The 20,767-nt window shown below is 40.3% G+C and overlaps 1 protein-coding gene across 1 annotated transcript in view; it reads left to right on the forward strand.

Annotated features, from left to right (window-relative positions):
• LOC103184971 (cyclic nucleotide gated channel subunit beta 3) overlaps positions 1-20,523 on the forward strand; it is a gene marked incomplete at its 3' end in the record, with an annotated part of 47,852 nt that extends 27,329 nt beyond the window's left edge. Inside the window, exons 12-18 of the mRNA XM_042331658.1 lie at positions 624-765; positions 1,549-1,708; positions 1,787-1,884; positions 5,684-5,767; positions 8,502-8,620; positions 16,915-17,061; positions 20,433-20,523. Coding sequence (XP_042187592.1) covers positions 624-765; positions 1,549-1,708; positions 1,787-1,884; positions 5,684-5,767; positions 8,502-8,620; positions 16,915-17,061; positions 20,433-20,523 — 841 coding nt within the window. The remainder of the gene's footprint in view (positions 1-623; positions 766-1,548; positions 1,709-1,786; positions 1,885-5,683; positions 5,768-8,501; positions 8,621-16,914; positions 17,062-20,432) is intronic.
• Between the last annotated feature and the right edge of the window lie 244 nt (positions 20,524-20,767).

Consider the following 20,767-nt stretch of genomic DNA (forward strand, 5'->3'; position numbering starts at 1 on the left):
TTCTTGAAAACGTTTAATTCATTTCATCAAAGCAGTCTTTTTTGTGTCTTTTTTTTAGTTTAATGAACTTAAACTGCTTTATTTTTACACTGGCCTGCCTAACATCCAACAGGAACATCTCCAAATGTACAATAAGCAAAACAAACCAATTATTCCCCGATCTACTGTGAGCTCTTCTGTATTACTGCTGCACTGTGTGCAGGTGGTTACGAGCCCACCTTCAGGAGGTGGTATCATTGGTTCACTCAACTGTAGTATAAACACAGGAGTGTCTGAATCGATTTGAGCACTGCTCCCAAATGGTCCCTTGACAGTTCTCAGATGGTCCATTGGAACCTTGATGGAATTAAAAGTCTATCACCCTATAGTTGTGAATACACAGAAATCTCCTTTTCTCGAGGTAAATACAATTAGAAGCAAAGAGTATGAATCAGTATTCCACTGTCACATCACTTTATTGCTGGAAGTGATGAACAAGGCAATACTTGGTAAAATTACAAAGCAAGGAAGCACTAGTCTGTGTCTAACATCAATGTGGGTTGTGGAATAGACAACCCACAGTTTCTTTTACTAATTTAAACAATGTGCCCTTTCAACTTGCTGAAAATATTTGTGTTCTCCAGGTACCTGAGGTGTTACTATTGGGCAGTCCGAACTTTGATTACTATTGGTGGTCTTCCTGAACCAGTCACTGTGTTTGAAATAATCTTTCAGGGGTGCAATTATTTCTCAGGTGTCTTTGTGTTCTCCAGCTTAATTGGTCAGGTAAATGGACATAATATCTAAGAATGAATCACTGTTCCTTGCAGTGCATTCATTCTATCAATCTAAGAATAGTTCACAACTTGGTGCCAAGCCTAAGGCTGGACGAAAGAATGAATCCACTGCTGGTGGTGAATAAAATATCTCATAGTAAGATGCCTATCACAAAATACTTGAATACCTAGCTTTGCCTTCAATGGGAATTTGACTTCAATGAAGCGTTTTTTTTGCAAATCTTCAGTATTCCATTCAGATTTATGAAATTCAGCAAATGCTTAGATGCTCTGCTTTAAATAAATTACAGTAATACTATCATCAATCCCTACTCAGAAAAACCTCCCTTGACCTATCCCTGTTCCCTAAATAATTGTTCCATCTCCAACCTCCCTTAAATTAAATGACAGAGCAGTTTTTTAAAATATAAAAGTGAAAATTTAAACTCAGGCTGTGAGCGAACCATATTGATGCTGCCATATTAGTGTTGTGGAATTAATGATATAGGACTATCTTTTACAGAAAGTTTTCCCAACCGCACCAAACTACCCAGCCATAGCAGTCTGAAAGAGTAATATCGCATATTTCAAACTAGATTCCCCCTTTTAGCTGGATTTTCTTCAGATTTTGCAAATGATCATTGCAACTTTTAATGTGCAATATGTTTAATGTGTGAGAAGTTTTAACACCATACTTACCACATGCTAGTTATTTTAAAGCTACTAATGTAGTGAGCTCACTGGTGATTTTGTTTTGAAGTGTTTGACAGATTTCTGTTTCCCTCATTTGAAGATGCGGGATGTTATTGGGGCAGCTACCTCTGCGCAAAATTATTTCCGCAGCTCTATGGACAACACAGTGCACTACATGAACATCAATTCAATTCCAAAAATCGTACACAATCGTGTGCGGACATGGTATGAATACACATGGAAATCACAAGGTATCCTGGGTAAGTAATAAGCCCACACAGTCCTTCTCATTTCCAGCCTATGGGCCTTTCCTTGAAAAAAGACATTGTTTATTTCAGACGAATCTGAGCTGTTGGAACAGTTGCCAAGTGAGATGCGATTAGCCATTGCCATGGACGTAAGCTTCGCTACAGTCAGCAAAATTGACCTGTTTAAGGTGGGTATAATTTGGTCCCATTCTTAAGGTGATGAAATGGAGTCCATAACATTTCATGTAAAAAGCATACTGGAAGGATGTTGAGGTGAAAGGCTGGATGGAATATCTTTCATATTTTTTCTTTATTGATGAGGCACCCATGAACAAGATGGAGTCCTATAGCATAGTGGTTAACGCACTCACCTTGCAAGTGAGAGGACCTGGGTTCAATTCCACTTTACAATATATTCTGTGAAGTGCTTTGAGATGTCTCAACGAAGTGATAAGGCACAGTATCAAATGCAATGATTATTTCATAAAATCACTTAACAGCCTTACTTAATCAATGTATAATTTTCTCCTCCCTCTATCAATTGATTCTGTATCTGTGACTTCCACTTCATCTTCACAAACAGTTTCTCCTCTATCCCCTCACCGTTTTGTGCAGCATTCCTCAGGGCTCTGTCCTTGGTCCCCTCCTCTTCATTATCTATATGCTCCCTCTTGGTGACATCATCCGCAGACATGGGGTCAGCTTCCACATGTATGTGGATGACACCCAACTATACCTCTCTGCCTCCACCCTTGACTCCAGGACCACTGCTGTCCTGACAGAATGTCTGTCAGACATCAAATCCTGAATGAGAGCTAACTTTCTTCAATTGAACGTCAACAAGACCGAGACTCTCCTGATTGGCTCCCATGAGCGCCTCCTCACCTCAGGCACTGACAGCATCACCATCCATGGTTGGGCCTCCACTTTACTAAGCCAATCCAGAACCTTGGGGTCTTCTTTGATATGCCATTGTCTCACACCACTGGCCGCCGAAACCCTCATACATGCTTTTGTTACACTGAGGCTTGACTATGCAAACTCATTGCTTGTCGGCCTCCCCAACTCCTCCCTCCATAGGCTGCAGATCATCCAGAACTCTGCAGCCCGTGAGCTCTCCCGCATCAGGCTCCCTGACTCTATCAACCCCATCCTCGTCCTACTCCACTTCATTCCCATCACTCAAAAGTTACAGTTCAAGATCCTGGTCCTCACCTTCAAAGCCCTCCATGGCCTAGCTTCCCCCTACCAATTTTCCTGCTCCCTCCGCTCAGCGGGCTCCAGCCTGCTTCATGTCCTCCGACTCGCTCACCCCACTATTGGTGGACAGGCCTTCTGCCACCCTCTGGAACTCCATCCCTCAGGCCCTTCGCTTCACCCCTCCCTTGCCTCCTTCAAGACCCATCTCAAAACCCTCCTCTTTGACCGTGCTTTCGATCTCCCTGCTTCCCCACTGCCCGCCACTCTCCCTGATCCCAACCCCCAGCTCGGGTCTGAAACTTTGTCTACCAAGTGCCTTGGGACGTCCTCCCGATGTGAAAGGCGCTATACAAATGTAATTTTGTTGTTATTGTTGTTCTTGAGTAATTAATTCTATTGATAACTAATCCTTGACCACAATCGCTTTTCTCCACCAATAAAATATCACCCGCCTCCCTCCTTAGTGCGGGAGACTACACACTCCTTACCTGTCTGTAAATTCAATCTTGGAGGGCAGGTCTTTTAAGTACTGTGGAAAACTAAATTAAGACTGGGTTTAAAAAAAATTTATAATTCTACACAATCTTAAATTTTAAAAATTTTTGGGAATAAAAGGGTATGGAGAGAGTAAAGAGTGGGTAGAAATCCATGTGGAGTATCAACACCGATACAGACTACAACAACAACAACAACAAGATTCCATTTATAGAGCGCCTTTCACGTCGGGAGGATGTCCCAAGGCACTAGACAGTTGGGTCAGGACCCGAGCAGGGGGGAAGTGGTCAGGTGAGGGGAGGGAAGGGAGGGAGCGAGGAGGGGGTAGAAAGTCGAGAGGGAAGCTGAAGGCACGGTCAAAGAGAGAGGTCTTGAGACCGGCCTTGAAGGAGGAAAGGGAGGAAGCGGCAAAGGCACTGGGGGATGAAGTTCCAAAGCCTAGGGGCTGAGAGGCTGAAGGCCCGGCCACCGATGGTAGGGCGGTTGGGGCGGGTGATGTGGAGCAGACCGGAGCCAGAGGAACGGAGGGTACGGGCAGGTAGGTAGGGGGATAGTAGGTCGGACTAGCTGGGTTGAATGGCCTGTTTATCTGACAGCCAAAGACTGGATGGAATCTGGGGCCTTTGATTTCTTTTATTCTCTCCTGATTAATCTTTATAGTTTGGCTCTCCATAGCCTCCAAGTTTCACTAAAAACATAGCTCTTCAACCAAGCCTTCAGTCAACTCTTTCCTTGCTTGAGCTTCCATTCTATTTCTGTAAAACACTTGAAGGTATTATCCTCCACAGAAGACATAACTTGTTGCTAATGGACTTCATTCTGGAAGTTATTTCCTAAGGAAGAGTGTCCAAAATTATGCAGAATAATTCAGATTAGGTCCAATAATTGTGGAATAACCTAATTTATTTATATTCTTTCAAATAGCAGAAAGTATCAGATAACATGGCAAACAGTACAAAGATTCAGCCAAAATTCTTCCATGTGCCTTTTATCTGAGTCAGCAATACAATATCTCTTGGCTTAGTAGGTAATTCAGCACACATTGACATTAAATTGGGAGTGAAAATTTAGAATGTGAAAGTGATAGCTAGTGTGAGACATGAAAATATATACATTGGTACAATGGGGGTGTGGGGGTGGGGGGTGGGTAGACATGTCCTATGAGACTAGATTTAGAATTCTTTTTGGAATAGATTTGAAATTGTATATAATAGTAAAATTGGATGCCAAAGATGAACATTGATCCATTACAAAGCATTAATATTTACTACCTCAAAAAGCACAAATTTAAAAAGTCCCCATATATATATATTCATTTGAAAATGCAACATGTATATTTATAGCCAGTATACGTTTATTGCAAATGCTGAAGAAAATTCTCTATAAAGTAGTGTGTTTTGGAAAAATGAGATTACTTACCCCACCAAAGTGATTATACCAAAACTTAGCAGCCTCCAGCCTTAGACTGTAGCATTTGTCACAGTTGGTAAATTCTCAATAGATAGAAAGTATCAGTGACAGGATAACATCTGTAATAATTATTTTCTTACAGTAATCGAAAGGCTGTACGGTTTTGCAAAGAGAATCTGAAATGAATCTCCATGAGTAACGTGTTACACATGGCACACAGTGTTATTGATTTTGAATGAGTTTTGCCCAAGGCACTGCCTCTTAGCTCAAATCCGAGCATATTGGCTGAAGCTGTCACTATTTTAGATGTTTGATAATTGCACATTTCTTCTCAAGAAATCTGTTAAATAACACACATTAAACTGCATTGAGTCACCCTGTAAATCTACCAATTGAGTAACTATGAATAGTTATATGGACCTCAGCAATACCGCAAATAGTACTACAGCACAGGGAAAAATCACTGAAACAACCATACTGTTCTCAGGGACATTATCGACATAGCAAGATCAAACAAGATTAAGCCATTTTAATAATAATAAATAAAATAACATCATTGCATTTGACATAGTGTTTTTCACTTCAGGAGGATGTCCCATATTGCTTCACATGGTTAACTGTAATGACTCTACATCCTGTAGGGAAACAAGCAAGTCCATCAAGCCTGTTCAGCCATTTTATTACATATAATGCAGGTCATTTTAATCATTTTCAGAATTCACTGAGCAAGAAATGTGAAGAGGTTGCTATTGACTGCATTTTCTGGGCGTTTGTAGCTTCATACCTGCTGTAACAGTTTATCTTGTTGACCTCAAATAGATGTGCAGTCATAACATTTTCCCTCAACTGGTACTTTTATATTGCATTGTCATGTCTCTGCAGGAGTGTGACAGACAGATGATATGTGATATGCTGCTCAGACTGAAATCAGTTGTGTACTTGCCTGGTGATTACGTATGTAAGAAGGTAATCTTCATTTTTCTCCTCTTCACCAAGTAAATTGATTACAGACAAATCTACCCAATTAAATTCAGCTTTGCTAACATATGATTCATCAAAGACTAATGCCAAGTGCTCAGAAGTAGCACTGAAGTCAAATAATAAATTCCTGTGAAGAGCACAAAGATTGTGAGACTTCCACTACAAGGAAATTTGATAATCATGTCAAATTGTAGAAACCTGAGATTTTGATTACATTATAGGCTTGAGTAAGAAATTAGAGCCTTTACGAACCACTGGAGGTCGAGTGGATTCATCAATAACACAGACAATCATTACCTATCATAAAAGGAAATTATACTTCACCGAAAGAGTAAATTTGATGTGAAATTTCGCAAGTCGCTGGGAATGATTACTTCTTCAAAATACACCTTTCATCTATTACTTAAAAGATGTGATGGCTGTGTTGGCTTATATCTTATGTCCCACAATCGTCAATTATTCCACAGCCTTTTTGACATCAATCCTTGTTTGTCTTGTCTTCTGTCCTGCTCCTCGCAACATTGCCTGTGTTCTGCATTATATGAGTCTTGGCCCTTCACCTAGATTTTATGGAAGAGTCACTGAGTTATTATCTTGGAGCTTGTGCTCATGTCTGGGTATATGTAGCAGGTTGAAATTCTCCCAGTTGGTACCTTTTTCATTATTACTTTATTATTTTGTGTGTTATGGTTTTCCCAGATGGATCAAAATGCTTCACAATCTCTCTGTGTCAGCAAATAATGTTTAGAAAAAAAGGTTGCTGAAAATTTTTGTAATATTTTCAAAGGTAACATTTAGGATTTAAATTGCAATTGAAATCTTATAATTCGTAATATGTCGATGGATCAAAAATGTGACTTTCAACACATAGCATTTCACTGCATTTTACAGGGAGGATACTGCTAACCAACAATCAAATGCCACAATACTTCTAAACAGCAGTGTAATGACACAGTCCTGCTAACCAGCAGTCAGATACCAAGGGCAACATTTTGGACAAAGTCTCATACATGTACACTGTCTGGACTATTGATGTGATTAGAGCACAGTGGGACCAATCTGCTAAAGGATTATTGGTTTGAATCTTGGTCTGCTCTGACTTTGTCGGTCTCAGCCAAAGCTGCATAGAGAGGTTGAATTGAATGTAGCCTTCCTAGGGTTCCATGCCTAGGTAATGTGTATGTATGAAAGCTTTAGTAGTTTGGTTTGGATGCTCTTATGCATGATGATCAGTTTCTGCATTTGTCAGCTAACCAGCTGACTGAAGAAAAAAGCCTAAGACTACAGCCAAGGCTTGGGACCTCAGAGCATGTGTTAGGGTACTACTGAAGTTTAACCAGCTAAATTTAACTAGCCATTGCAACACAGTCTGGCAAATTTTCAACTGCCTGTCTGTGTAGGAACTGTTAGGGCTTTAGCTTGCAGGGTCAACAGGAGCCAAGTGGGAACTGGTCACTCCAAGTCCCCATGAGCTGATTGATTTATCATCAGCATTGCCCTGGAGTACTGCAGCACACACAATCAATACATAATGCACTAGGCCATGAAGAGTGCCTGGTAAAATATAGTGAGCAGAGTCCAGAGACACACAGAGAAATTGAGACGATGTACCATTCTGTGGCTGTAAAAACATTAGAACATTGACAAAATCAAACCAGTGGTGCAAATCATAACCTTGGATCATGATATAATTGACTCATTGCTAAAAGGCAGAGTACAAAAAGCAGAAGTCCCAATTCAAAAAAGACAGAGAAAACTCTCCACATGAATTCTCCTGATACAAAGGCTCATTGACCTCAGCATCCGTCCCACACAAGCCACCAAGCTGTCAATACACAAACATGCTCAGGGCATGAATAGGTCGAAGCAGGTACAAAGAGAGCCAGCAGAAATGATACCTGGAATACTTACTTTGTTTAGTCCTTAACACCCAACTATGTTCCGTTCACATCAAAGAAAGCAAACAGTTGAATTTAAAGCAATAGACAATGGCACTATTTTCATATTCTTCCTACAGTGGTTGAGGGTGGGGGGAAGAAGCATTTATAAATCTCTGGATCTCCTTGCCTCGATCCCTTGCTCCCTTGTTATCTATCTTTAAATCCCACCTTAAAACCTAATGCCTCTTCGACCATGCCTATGGTCACTTCCTCCTCTCCCTTCTCCCTTGCTCAGCATACAACTCCAAGAGCGCTCCAAGATCCTACCCTGCATGAAGGATGCTATATAAATGAAAGTTGTCATTGAGCCATTCTTACTAAAAGCTGCAAATAAAAATCAAAACTATTCTAACTTTTTATTGGATCATGGCAGGTTCTTTAATCCCATTTCCCCACATTTACTCGATATCCCTTAATACCTTTACCTTTCAAGCATCTCCTTCATAATGACTTCAATCACTTCTGCTTTCTGTGGCATTGTATTCCACCCAGCTATAGGTGTGTGTGTGTATAGTATTGAACAATATTGTGTTTCATGAAGAACAATGGTTCCTGTTCTATCATTCAATATCCTGGCCTTCACTACCCTTCCTGGTAACTCATTCTAGCTATAACTGCAGTCTGTGTAAAGAAATACATCCTGTTGCTTGTCCTAGGTTTCCCGACAGGCATCACAGTGGATGCAGCGCTTTTTTCTTAAACACAGAGACCAGAACACAGGAGGGGCTGCAAATCAGTTGATAAATTAGTTAGTCCTTAAGCTACGTTCCGTGTTGCAGGGGGAAATCGGCCGGGAGATGTACATTATCAAGGAAGGAGAAGTCCAAGTCATTGGAGGACCAGATGGCAAAACAGTTTTCGTTACCCTGAAAGCTGGATCTGTGTTTGGTGAAATAAGGTAATTTTATAACAAAAACTTTTTTTTTATCAAAAAGATGATACTAAACTTGGACTAACTCCCAGTGTGTTTATTCTAGAAGCAATCAAAATAGTATCTAATGATAGATTATTTGATTCAGCATTTATTGGACTCTTCAGCTTTAAGTATTTCATAAGAATTATATATTTGGGGTTATGAACTATTGCAGATTAAAGGAGTGTCACATCCAATGTGACTTTGATTGTCTCATACTAACGAGGAAAGGGTTATATATGTATGCAAGCTGGATGGAGTCTGTTAAAAACTTTGTTATGGAATATTCATCAGGGAGCTACATGGGTGACATGTCACACTGTGCTTGGTCTATTATTAGTACTGTAATCAAGTTTAATCAGAAAGCTTGTCGTCAATAAAGCTGAAAAAGCAGACTGCACATACAGGTGAGCAGTAGTTTTGTCAATGCCTTGTGGTGATTCAATCTACCACAAGCTGCTGACATGACTTCAGTTACATAAAGTTGCTCTCAGGACAAGCAATACAGCTATAGGCCGACCTGAATACCATTCACTCTCCTCTACATAAGCAACTTAGAATGCTCCTCTTATAACTTGTCAGTCACCACAGGAATTACAGGGGATTTCATATTGAAGGGTTTTAAAATGATTTTTAAAATCCACAAGTAATACTTTGGTCTTCTTCCTGAGTAAGTTATAGATCAAAAGCTTTGATGTGTAGATCCAGCTTATTCCATAAATCAGCTTAGTTCTATTTGAATCTGCTTGCAATTTTGTCCTTTGAATTAATTTTTTTATTTTCCAGTAGAAAGAAATTAATTATTTCTAGTTGAGGGTCTGGATAGGCTGCAGTTGCATCAAAACAATAATAATGCTGCAAAATAATAATTAATCCTTGCACTTGATATAGCACCTTATCATGTCATCAATACTTCTCAAAGCGCTCACAGAATATACTGTAAAGTGGTGTGACTGTATTTTGTGGTTGAATGAGGTTAAACTTGATAATGTCCCACCACATCACCTCAACATACATGCACATTAAAATAAATGCTGGTTCCAATATCAAAGGGTCTGCAGAAAGAGCAGGGAATTGGGGATTAGAGGAAACCGCTTTAGTGAAGAAACTAGTGAACACATAAGCTTAAAGGTCAATTAGCATCCTTCAATGCTGCAATTTCTAAGACTTTATAAAGAGGATAGGGAACAATAATATTCAAAATTTACTGCAGTATTAGTGAAGTAAGAACTTGGTTATAAAACCGTCCTTATCCTTTTTTGTCCAACAGTTTCAGCATTTTTTGATATTTATCTCATATCACAAAACATTGAAATTAAGTGAATTAATTTATTATAATCAGAGGTGCAACTTTTATTAGCTTGTGCACATCAAGTGTGATCAGAGCATCAATTGGTCTGTCCATCCACATGTGTTGCATAAACAACAACAATTTTACATTTACACAACTCCCTTCGTGTCAGGACAACATCTCAAAGTGCTGCACAGGGTCGACGAGAAGACTGAGGTTGGGGTAAGGAAATCAAATACTAGGATTCCAAAACCATTTGTGCCTTCTGTAAAAAATGAAACAGTACAATATCATATCACTTATTCTTACTGGGTCTATGAAACTGCTTTTAATACTTTTACTCAAATCAATACTGAACCGTGAACAGAATGTCCCTAAGCGCATTTAGGCATAGCTGCACTGCTTTATAGTCAAAGACATCAAAGTGAACATTGTATTATGATTAAAGATCCATGCAATAGTCTTGAAGTTACTGACCTTTACTGTATTCTATTAATTTTAGAGGATGTTCTTCAATCTGGTTGTGTTGCCTTGCAGCTATAACAGTTATCTTGGTCTGTACTTCTGATCTCAGATATTTCCCAAAGTGTAGGTGTGAACACAGAATGCAGAATTAATGATGTCTGCTTCTGGTCCTAATGTATTTGTAAATTTCCATCTGTTAATCTGCTTGCATCGCACCATTGTAACTTTAGCCAAATCGTTCTCTATTTATTTTTATCGCAGCCGTGCAGTAGCGATGGCCACTTACAGTAATCGAATCTTGCAAATATGAAAGATTTGGCCAATGTGAGATTTGCTTTGCCCAAAATTTGGAGTATTCAAGCAGATGAAATGAGTTGTTTTGTCACAAGATTTGCTAACCTCATGTTTTGGCCTTGTATGTGCCTCTTGGGCAGAATTATTCCCTAAATCACTGAAGTGTCAGCCTAGCTGTATTGGTAGATCTTTCATCTCTATGTCAGAGGCTGTGGGTTGAAGCCCCAGGTCAGAACTTTGAACTTACTTAGTTTATATTTCCATGCAGTGCTGGAGTTTGCTGCATAGTTGGATGGCCTGTCCTTTAGATAAACTGTTAAACCGAAGTGGGTAGGCAGGATATCACCAAAGATGCAGTCAGAGATGGGTTTTTATAGCTGTGGGAGGGAAAAAGCTCCACAGAGCTTCCTTTTTCATTCTGGGAGAATTTAGATAAAATTATGGGTTAAAATTTGGGACACTTCATAATGCACAAAGTAACAAATTTCAGCTGGAGCTTTTTAAGACATTTTGACTTTTTTGTGATAACATTTTCATGATATTCTTCACTCTAGGATAGGGTGATCATGTTTTGTAAACCAAATCCGAGGACACGTATATATACAAAAACTGAACTCACCACAATTGGTGATGCTGGTGGTACAAGAGAAGCTTGTGGATTAATGGCTATATTTCTCTGATTAGTGTAACTGTTTCAGAATTGTTTTATTGTTCAGTTTGTTGCTGAACTCAAGACAAGCAAGACAGGGCAAACTTGGCCAAGGACACAATACCTCATCCGAGGACTGTCCCCAGAAATCAGGTACGGATTGTCTATGAGGGTGTATGAGGAAGCTTCAATGACATCTTCAGTCACTGTACTATATGAGGAAGTTTCAATGATACATTTAGGGAATAATATCACTGTATGAGGACGTTTTGGGGAAAGCACTGATTGTAGCACTGTCAGGAACAATCTGTTCCAAAAACTCAGCTCTCAAACCACCATATTGAACTCCACAGCAAGTTAAGTGAAGACAAAAATAAATGTGTAACACCAGATGGCATTGCATTGCCATCTGCGTCATCCATCCCACCCTCCTGTGTGTATTGACACTTTGCCATGGCAACACTGCCCCTTTAATGAATGGAGGCACAAAAAATGTCAGCTGCAATTCAAAAAAATCCACATTTTGCAGTGTTGAAAGGTACTTTAAAAATAGATAAACCCTATTGGGTGTATTTTAAAAAAAAGACACACTTGGTTAAATTGGATTTTCCTGCAAAAAGTAAGGATTGATGTTTAACTCTTTGTTGGTTCGGTTTGATGCAGTTTAACAACTGGAATAAATAAGAAACAACACCTCCCAGCAATTAGAGGACAACCATCCATCATTAAAGATACTGAGCTCCCCAAGGAGAATCATTTCTCAAAAGACTATTGACAAAATCATTCATAAAGCAAAGGACAAGATGGAGAGTTATACTATACCTTACTGTGCATACAATGATCTGTACATAATATCTAATTCTTTTTGCTTTTCATTTATTAGTCATAATGTTTTGATCGCTTTGTTCTATTTTTCTGATTCAAGATGTTCATTCAAAAATGCCAGTTGGTAATATGGTAAAATAATCCAATTCGTAAACTATTTTTATCAATGAATTGGCTATAGGGAATAATCTCCGGGGCATTTCTCTGAATTGCATGTGCACATTATTTTCCAAAGATCAATGTTCCTCCTGAGAAGTCAATGAGAATCATCATAAAATACTGTTTGCTTTCAGGCAAATAGCTTTTATACGTCTTGCTTGAGCTATTTGCATACCTCAAAGCGGTTTGCGTGCCCAAGTACCCTGCCCTCTCCCTCCACTCTGCTAGTTCTGGCCTGCTTCATGTCCTCTGACCCACAACCACTGTGCGGGTAAGCTTTCAACCACTTTGCCACCTGCTCTCTCACCACCACTATAACCCACATGAAACTGACCACCTGCTCCCTCAACCCCATCCCTATCCCTCTCCTTACTTCACAGCACCACCTCCTTGCCCCTCTACTCACAGACATCATAAACCTTTCCCTGTCCACTGGTACCGATCCCACCCTTTTAAAAACGGCCATCATTGCTCCTATCATTAAAAACCCTCCCTGGACCCATCCCTGCTCTCAAATTACTGCCCCATCTCCAACCTCCCTTTCTTTTCCAAGGTCCTGGAATGAGTTGTTGCTTCCCAACTTTATTCCTTCCTCTCCCACTACTCCCTTCAAGAAACCCTCCAATTGGGATTCCGCGCTGCCCATAGCATAGAAACAGCCCTGGTCAAAGTGACTAATGACATTTTATCCATCTGCGACCAAGGCTCCCTCTGCCTCCTCATCTCGTTGACAACTCTATCCACTTTGATATCGTTGACCACTCTATCCTCCTCCACTGCCTCTCATCTCAAGCTTCATGGTTCTGTCCTTGAATGGTTCAGATCCCACCTCTCACACCGTCTCCACTTCAACTCCACAAACGGTTTCTCCTCTAGCGCCCACCCCGTCTTGTGCGGCGTTCCTCAAGGCTCTGTCCTTGGCCCTCTCTTCTTCAATATCTATATGTTCCCTCTTGGTGATATTATCCGCAGACATGAGAACAACTTCCACATGTATGTGGATGACACCAACTCCATCTGAACAAAATGCAAAATATTGCAGATGCTGGAAATCTGAAACAAAAACAGAAGTCACTGGGAACACTCAGCAGGTCAGCCAGCATCTATGGAGAAAGGAAAGTGAGATGCTGCCTGACCTGCTGAGTGTTCCCAGTGACTTTTGTTTTTACCCAACTCTATCTCTTTGCCTCCACCCTCGATTTCAGGGCCACTGTCAGACATCAAAGTCCTGGATGAGAGCTAACTTTCTACAGTTGAACATAAATAAGACCGAGCCCCTCCTGATTGGATCCTGTCAGCGCTTCCACACCTAAGCCACTGACAGCATCACCATCATTGTCTCACACCACAGGCCGCCAAGAAGCTCATACACACATTCATAACATCCAGGCTCCCTGTGCAAACTCCCTGTTTGTCAGCCTCACCAACTCCTCCTTCCATAGGCTGCAGATCATCCAGAACTCTGCTGCCCATGTCCTCTCCCACACCAAGCTTAATGACCCTATCAACCCCATCATCGCCCAACTCCACTGGCTTCCCATCACACAGAGCTTACAGTTCAAGATCCTGGTCCTCACCGTCAAAGCCCTCCATGGCCTTGCTTCCCCCTACCTCTGCGACCTCCTAACCCCCTACCAAACTGCCTGCTCCCTCTGCTCAGCGGGCTCCAGCCTGCTTCATGTCCCCCACCTCAGCTGCCTCATCATTGGCGAGGGTGCCTTTGGCCATTCTAACCCCACCCTCTGGAACTCAATCCCACAGTCCCTCTGCTTCGCCTCCTCCTTTCCCTCCTTTGAGACCCATCTCAAGGCTCTCCTCTTCGACCGTGCCTTGGATCAACCTCCTTCCCCCCCTGCCCTCCACCCTTTCCGATCCCAACCCCCAGCTCGGGTCTGAAACATTGATTGTCCAGCACCTTGGGACATCCTCCTGACGTGAAAGGTGGTATACAAATGTAATTTTGTTTGTTGTTGTTGTTGTTCTGAAATTCTTTTCTGATATTGCTCTGTCTCACTCCCTCCCCATCTGTTTTCAAAACCCATCTTCAGCCATATTCACCCTCACTCCCCCCATCTCCTACCAAACTTTGACTCTCACTCCATCTCTATAAAGCACTTGGAGATGATCTCCTATGTGAAATGTGTTATACAAGTGCAAAAATTGTTGCTGTTGTTCGCATTCAAGTCTTTTCTTGGTAACTTTTTCCTTCGTTTAAATTCTCTGAGTCACGAAAAATAATTTGTGGTGATCTCAAGGGCACTCTACGTAGAATGCAAAGGCCTGAAGGAGTTTGGGAATCAAGCCGGGCAGTGGGATTGAAACTACAGCTTGCTCTAAGAGCCAGTGTAGACACAATGGCCCGAATGGCCTCCTTCTGCACTGTAAACTCTATGATTCTATAATAACTTTGAAACGTGTTCTTTCTGCTGGTGGCATTGCATGCTGGGATTTGTAGTTTCATTTCCTCTTTTATCGTGTTTGTTAGGTACCCCCCACTTCTCACGAATGTGGCATTTGCAAACTAGACAACAACAACTTGCATTTATGTAGCATCACTCATGCAGGGTAGCGTCCCAGAGCACTTGGCAGTGGTGGAACACACCGCCGATCATATTATACAGATGTATATATATTTGATATGTATATACTTATATATAATATATATTGGACATCACAATAGCAGCTGAGGATTTGTTTTCAGGTCATTTCTTGTCAAGAAAAGGTCCAAAAGATCTGATAATAGTTTAGAAATCAAAGTTTGTAGGAAATTGCTAAGCAGTAAATCAGAAGTAATATTTAGCACAGCAACTTCAGGTTTGCAAATAGCTCACTTTTAATCTCAAATTCTACAGTTTGCAATGTTTTAAGAGACAAATGGTCACAATATGCAAGGAACTCTCCCATTAAAATAATGTAGGGTGCAACTGAAAATGGTATCGAGGATCAGATTTTCCTCACACAATCCCCCTTCCTCACACACTCCATCTCTCCCACTGATTCTCACTCGCTCACACACATTCACTTCCTCTTTCTAATGAATAATGCTAGGGCTTTCTAATGCACATCTAGGGCTTCAGTAATTGAATTGAACCTTTGCCAGCAGAGTAATAAAGCTGCTGTAGGATCCAGCACCCATATAACCTGACCCATTTCTGTAATAGCACTTGGTACAAGGACAGGTCTAATAACACAAATCGCACCCTCTGGGAGTTTTGCATTTCATCGAACAATTGTATTTTGTATAATATATAGTCATGGCAGTGATGGTAAAAGCTCCTGATGAAAATGTGCAGAAAGTGTGTTTGCCAAGGAAATACATAAATCAGCTTCTTAAATAATTAAAGCAAGGCTTCATTTTGTGCGAAACAGTGACCGACCATGTGGCCCACACTTGTTAAGCACAGGATCTATTCCAAAAAGATTTAAAATTCAAAGAGAAAGATTTTACGCTAAATTAAAACTTTTCATATAATTCCCAACCAGATGACATTAGAGTCGAAAAGGGAGAGGACCAATTTAAAACAGTAAGGGTTTGTTAGTATATTGAGGTACCACTGTGTCACACTGTGGATTCACCAGTGAGCAGAGACCTCAGCTGCAACATGGAGAAGTGCTTCTTTATAGTCAGAGAGTGAGGACATATCAAAGCAGAGAACCACTGTCACCTCCTCACAGACTGTCTGCTACAGAGCAGTATTGCCAAAGGCCTGGGAGCAAATCGCTTGCTGACTTTCTCCTCCAATGAACTGTGCTTTGGGTGGAGTGACAAACATGTGGTATGTGTTGTGATAATTATCACTGGTGATATACCACCACAGCAGAAAATGTGATTAAGTGCATATTTTCGAGTGCCAATACACAACATCACAGCCATCACAGCCAGCTCAATCAGAGTTAAGCAACATCCTATGAAGTGGCACTGTCTTAGGGGAATAAGAGGGGCGGGGGCTCATGAGGAGCATAAACAGGTGTCAGGCTGGCTCAGTGGTCGTACTCTTGCTTTTGGGTCAAAAGCGCTCTGGGACACTACACTGCATGAGGGGCGCTATATGAATATCAAGTTGTCGTAGTAGGTTCAAGCCCCACATTGGCACTTTAACTTACCGTCCAGGCTGACACGCCAATGCAAGTCTGGTGAGGGTTAAAAATTATTATTTCATTATTGTTGTCAGAGATGCTGTCCCTTGGATGAGTGTTATCAAATTATTTTTTGAAACATCACATTTATTTATTCATAAAGATTGGGTGTGACAAACCCTTCCCTCCCTTGACTTCAGCATGCCGATAGCCACATGAATGCACAACCAGTAAAAGATGTTGTGGAGAGGCCAGGAGCAGGAATTCTGGCTGACTTTCCCTTCCCTAAACTCTGGAATGCACAAGGCCAATTCAGCCTTCCCATGCAGCTCAGCAGAGACCAGCAACTCAGCGTGGCCTGGGATTCGAACCAGTGAGCTCTATAAGCTGCAGCTCATTCCACTACACCATTGGGTGTATTGAATAATTATGGAATGTGTTATGAAGATCACATATTAGTGAATTAGTGAACAGAAGACAAGACAAGTTGAAACTGATTAGATTCTCCTGTTGTTGCAGCCTTCTCTCCGGGGGTGGAGGGAATCGACGGACCGCAAATGTGGCTGCCCATGGATTTGCAAACTTGTTCATTTTGGAAAAGAGAGACTTAAATGAAATTCTAGTGAATTATCCAGACTCGCAGAAGATTCTTAGAAAGAAGGCCCGGTGAGTAACAAATAATAATAATAACAATCCTAATAATCCTTGCATCTGACAAAGCACTGCTTTCATGTTGGGAGGACATCTGAAAGTGCTTTATGGGCTATTCTGTAATGCGTAATAGTTATATATTTTGTAGTGAACACAGCAGGCAGTTTGTACGAATAGTGCCCCACAAACAGGCAAGAAGTGAATGACTAATTTTATCTGAGGAATTGTTGGCCAGGTTACCAACAGAAACCCCCTTCTCTTTGCGAATAGTGTCATGGGAGCTTTAACATCCACCTGAACGGGCAGACAGACTGTAATGTGATTAAACGCATTTCCTCTGATTAAATTAGTCCTGGAAAAACAATCTGTCACTTCCACTTCCCTATCCTTGAAACCACACCATCCTTTTGTGTGATATATGGTATGTGGAACAGACTTTGCTCAAGGCAGGTTTTCATCATATGGATCACACAAGGTTAAGACAGGTTGAGATACAGAAGGACTTTTGGCCCATTTGATCTTATCCATCCACAATGCCAACCTCACCATCTTTCTATCACAGCATCAAGCCATTTTGTAAATGAATCCAAAGTCTTGGCCTCAAGGATGCTTCCTGGTAATCCTGTTTCAGTTGTTGATTACCCTCTACGTGGAGAAATATTTTCTGACTAGTTCAATACCTTAAGACCTATGTTTTTGACTGCACTTTTGGCGACCTTCTCCCACCCGCACCCCTCAGTTTCTTATTCCCCGGGTCTGGTTCAAGACAGCTAAGTGAAGCACTTTGAGACGTCCTCCCAATCTAGGGCACCATATGAATGTAATTTGCTGTTGTTATGCATTCTTCAAAACCTACTTCTGAAGGTAGAAATTCCACTTGGGCCTAGGATGACACTATTTTCTCAACCTTTCATAACATGCAGAATTTGGCAAATTCTTAAATACAGTCTTACTTTTGAAGGTGGTTTTCTGTAGATTCTTTTACAAACTACAAAAAAATAACTTCAAAGTTACTTTGCCTACAAATACACCGTCAATATACTTTGCAGTAATTCCTGTGAAGTGCTTTGAAATGTTTTGACAACTTAACAAGGCAATCAAATGCAAAGATTATTTTTATTCTGAATCTAATAATTTACCGATTGCTACACACTCAGGGATTCTAAGAAAAAGAATAAAGAATTTCTTCCCCATCAACCTCCTCAGAGATGTGAATAACCATAGATAAAATCTCTAATGTTCCTTCGACTCACTCCCTCCCTCACCTTGTTCAAGACGGTTTTGAGATCTATCTTCGAGCGCATTTTTGTCTTCTTTCTCCTCCCCACTCTTCTGAGCTCTCACCTCCAGCTCGGGTGCTTGGGATGTTCCTCTGACATGAAAGCACTATACCAAATGCAAGGATTTTTTTATCATTATTATTATTATTACCAACCTCATATTTACTAAAAATCCCCTCAAATCTTTCCAAATTTCCACTTTTTCTAAAGAACTATGAGCACTTTGCAACTCTCCAAATTTAACTATTGCACTTTTTAGTATATTAACATTTACAAGCTAAAAGCTGTCTACGTTGTTACATCTGGCTTATGGTGATGTACAATGTCTTTGATATTCTTGATAATTCAGATCTAATATGACCTGATACAAGCCCTTAATTTGTACAGACTTATAGAATTGCTAATGGACTTGTTAGCTTCAACATAATGGGAGATAACATTCATTCAAATTTAACATGCATGAACAGCAGTAACTTAGTGTTATTTTTTCAGCTAAGACTTTGGAAACAATATTAGCCAGAGACCCGCTTCAGAAGGTTTATTATTAAGAATACTTAACTGTATTATCAGGTTGCATATTCTTTAATTGTATGGACTGATTACTTCACAGTAGTCCTAACTGTGTTATGATTTTTTTTTAAATTATAGGGTGCAAATAGTAACTTCTGTAAAGTTGATAAAAGAGTAAACAATTCATCGTCCAAACATACAGTCTCCCTATTGTTCCTTTGTTGATATTCGTTTTGTAACACATACATATAAAGAGACATTAAATACACTGTGGGCCTTGATCTTTCACCCAGATTTCTCAGTAATAACACAGTTATCACCCATCACAATGAGTTTCCATGGTAGCACACCAATCCCTTTCTTTTTCAGGGAATTTCCATAGTAACATAATGATTTTCCATCAAAATCTCTTATATGGGAGACAACTTTCACAATCAAGCTAGAAACTGAAGCATAGAGCATAGGTCACTATGATCCAGCTCTGCAGTTAGCAACATTGGGCAGACTTCGGGTTAATTGGCTCTTTTACCAGACGGGTTATTTAACACTCCTACTAATCTTTCATTTATACCTGCTATCTTCGTATCTTTTATATGCTTAGTCTCCATTCTAAATGTCCATGACCCTGAAAATAGTAACAATTGTCAGTCAATATTGTCCATCTTCTGAGGGTGAGAAGACACCAGCAGTTCTCTGTTCTGTGTACATTGTTAGCAAGTGCTAAAAAGCATCAGGACTGCAGTATCTAGATCTCACTTGTTTCAGCTGCAGTACTCACTTACTTATGTCTATAGATCGTGTTAACATAATGGAATAAAATTTCAAACTCAAATCTAGATGTATTCAGACGAGCTAACCAAAAAACATATTTTAAGGACCTGAGTTTCACTTGGATACAACGATCTTGTAGCCAAAGAAACTTCTACAAAGATAGTTGTATCTGTTTCATAGTGAAGTATAGGCATTACCTTGCCACATCCCTTGCCATCACAATTGTTATGTAATTCATTGAGCGCACTCAAGTGAGCATGACACAGACTCTTGACTTAATGATTCATTCTTAATGTTACGCTTGAAACCAGACATTGGACTTCCAGCTGGTAGATTGAGGCCTTCACCGGCTGATAATTCAGACATTGTATTTTACTGAAAAAAGATTTAGAGCAGCCTGTATCCCACTGAGTAAGAGTTTAACACCACAAGCCAGAAATCCAATGCCATGTGCCTGACTTTAAGAACTTTACCATTGAGAATAGCTTTAGGAGGTAGGGCTCCCACAGATCCAGTTACAGATTCAGTGATAAATGGCAAGCGTACAGCTAAAATTTCACCAATGAAAATGTTTAAGACTTGCTGCAAGATTTCTTCATATACGGTAAACCCTTGTCTGGTCCCAACACACATATATGTTCAGAATGGTCCCTGACCTGTAAGTGTAACCGGAGTGACACGTTCCAGTGGAAATTCATCAATACACAAATAATATCACCCTCAATTCCAAATCACATTGCAAACACACAAAGTTACCACTGCCAGACCCTTAGGTCTATAGAGCAATAATAATAAAAATAATAATAATAATTTCTTGATTTCCAGAAAATTGCTGTCTAAAGACAAAGGGAAAAGGACAGAAGTCCAACAGCCAGTTCGAAAAGGCTTCATGTGCCTCATTCCACACAAAGAGGAAACTCCCAAACTTTTCCATACTCTGCTGTCAGCTATAAAAACACAGAAAAGGTTTGCTTTTCTGCAGAAATTCAAAGAAGCTGAATCTCGGGTAATGCTATTTATTAAATTGTTGAAGTTTTACAGTGATTTATTACAACAATCTTGTTGTTAATGTTAGATTCATGTTAGAAGGAGCATCAAAGTAACAGGACAATACGAAAACTTCTCATCTGCAGATTGTGAAGAAAGTCTGCACTGGAGGA

The sequence above is a fragment of the Callorhinchus milii genome, unplaced genomic scaffold (genome assembly GCF_018977255.1).
Source record: "Callorhinchus milii isolate IMCB2004 unplaced genomic scaffold, IMCB_Cmil_1.0 Scaffold2, whole genome shotgun sequence".
Taxonomy (NCBI): Eukaryota; Metazoa; Chordata; class Chondrichthyes; order Chimaeriformes; family Callorhinchidae; genus Callorhinchus; species Callorhinchus milii.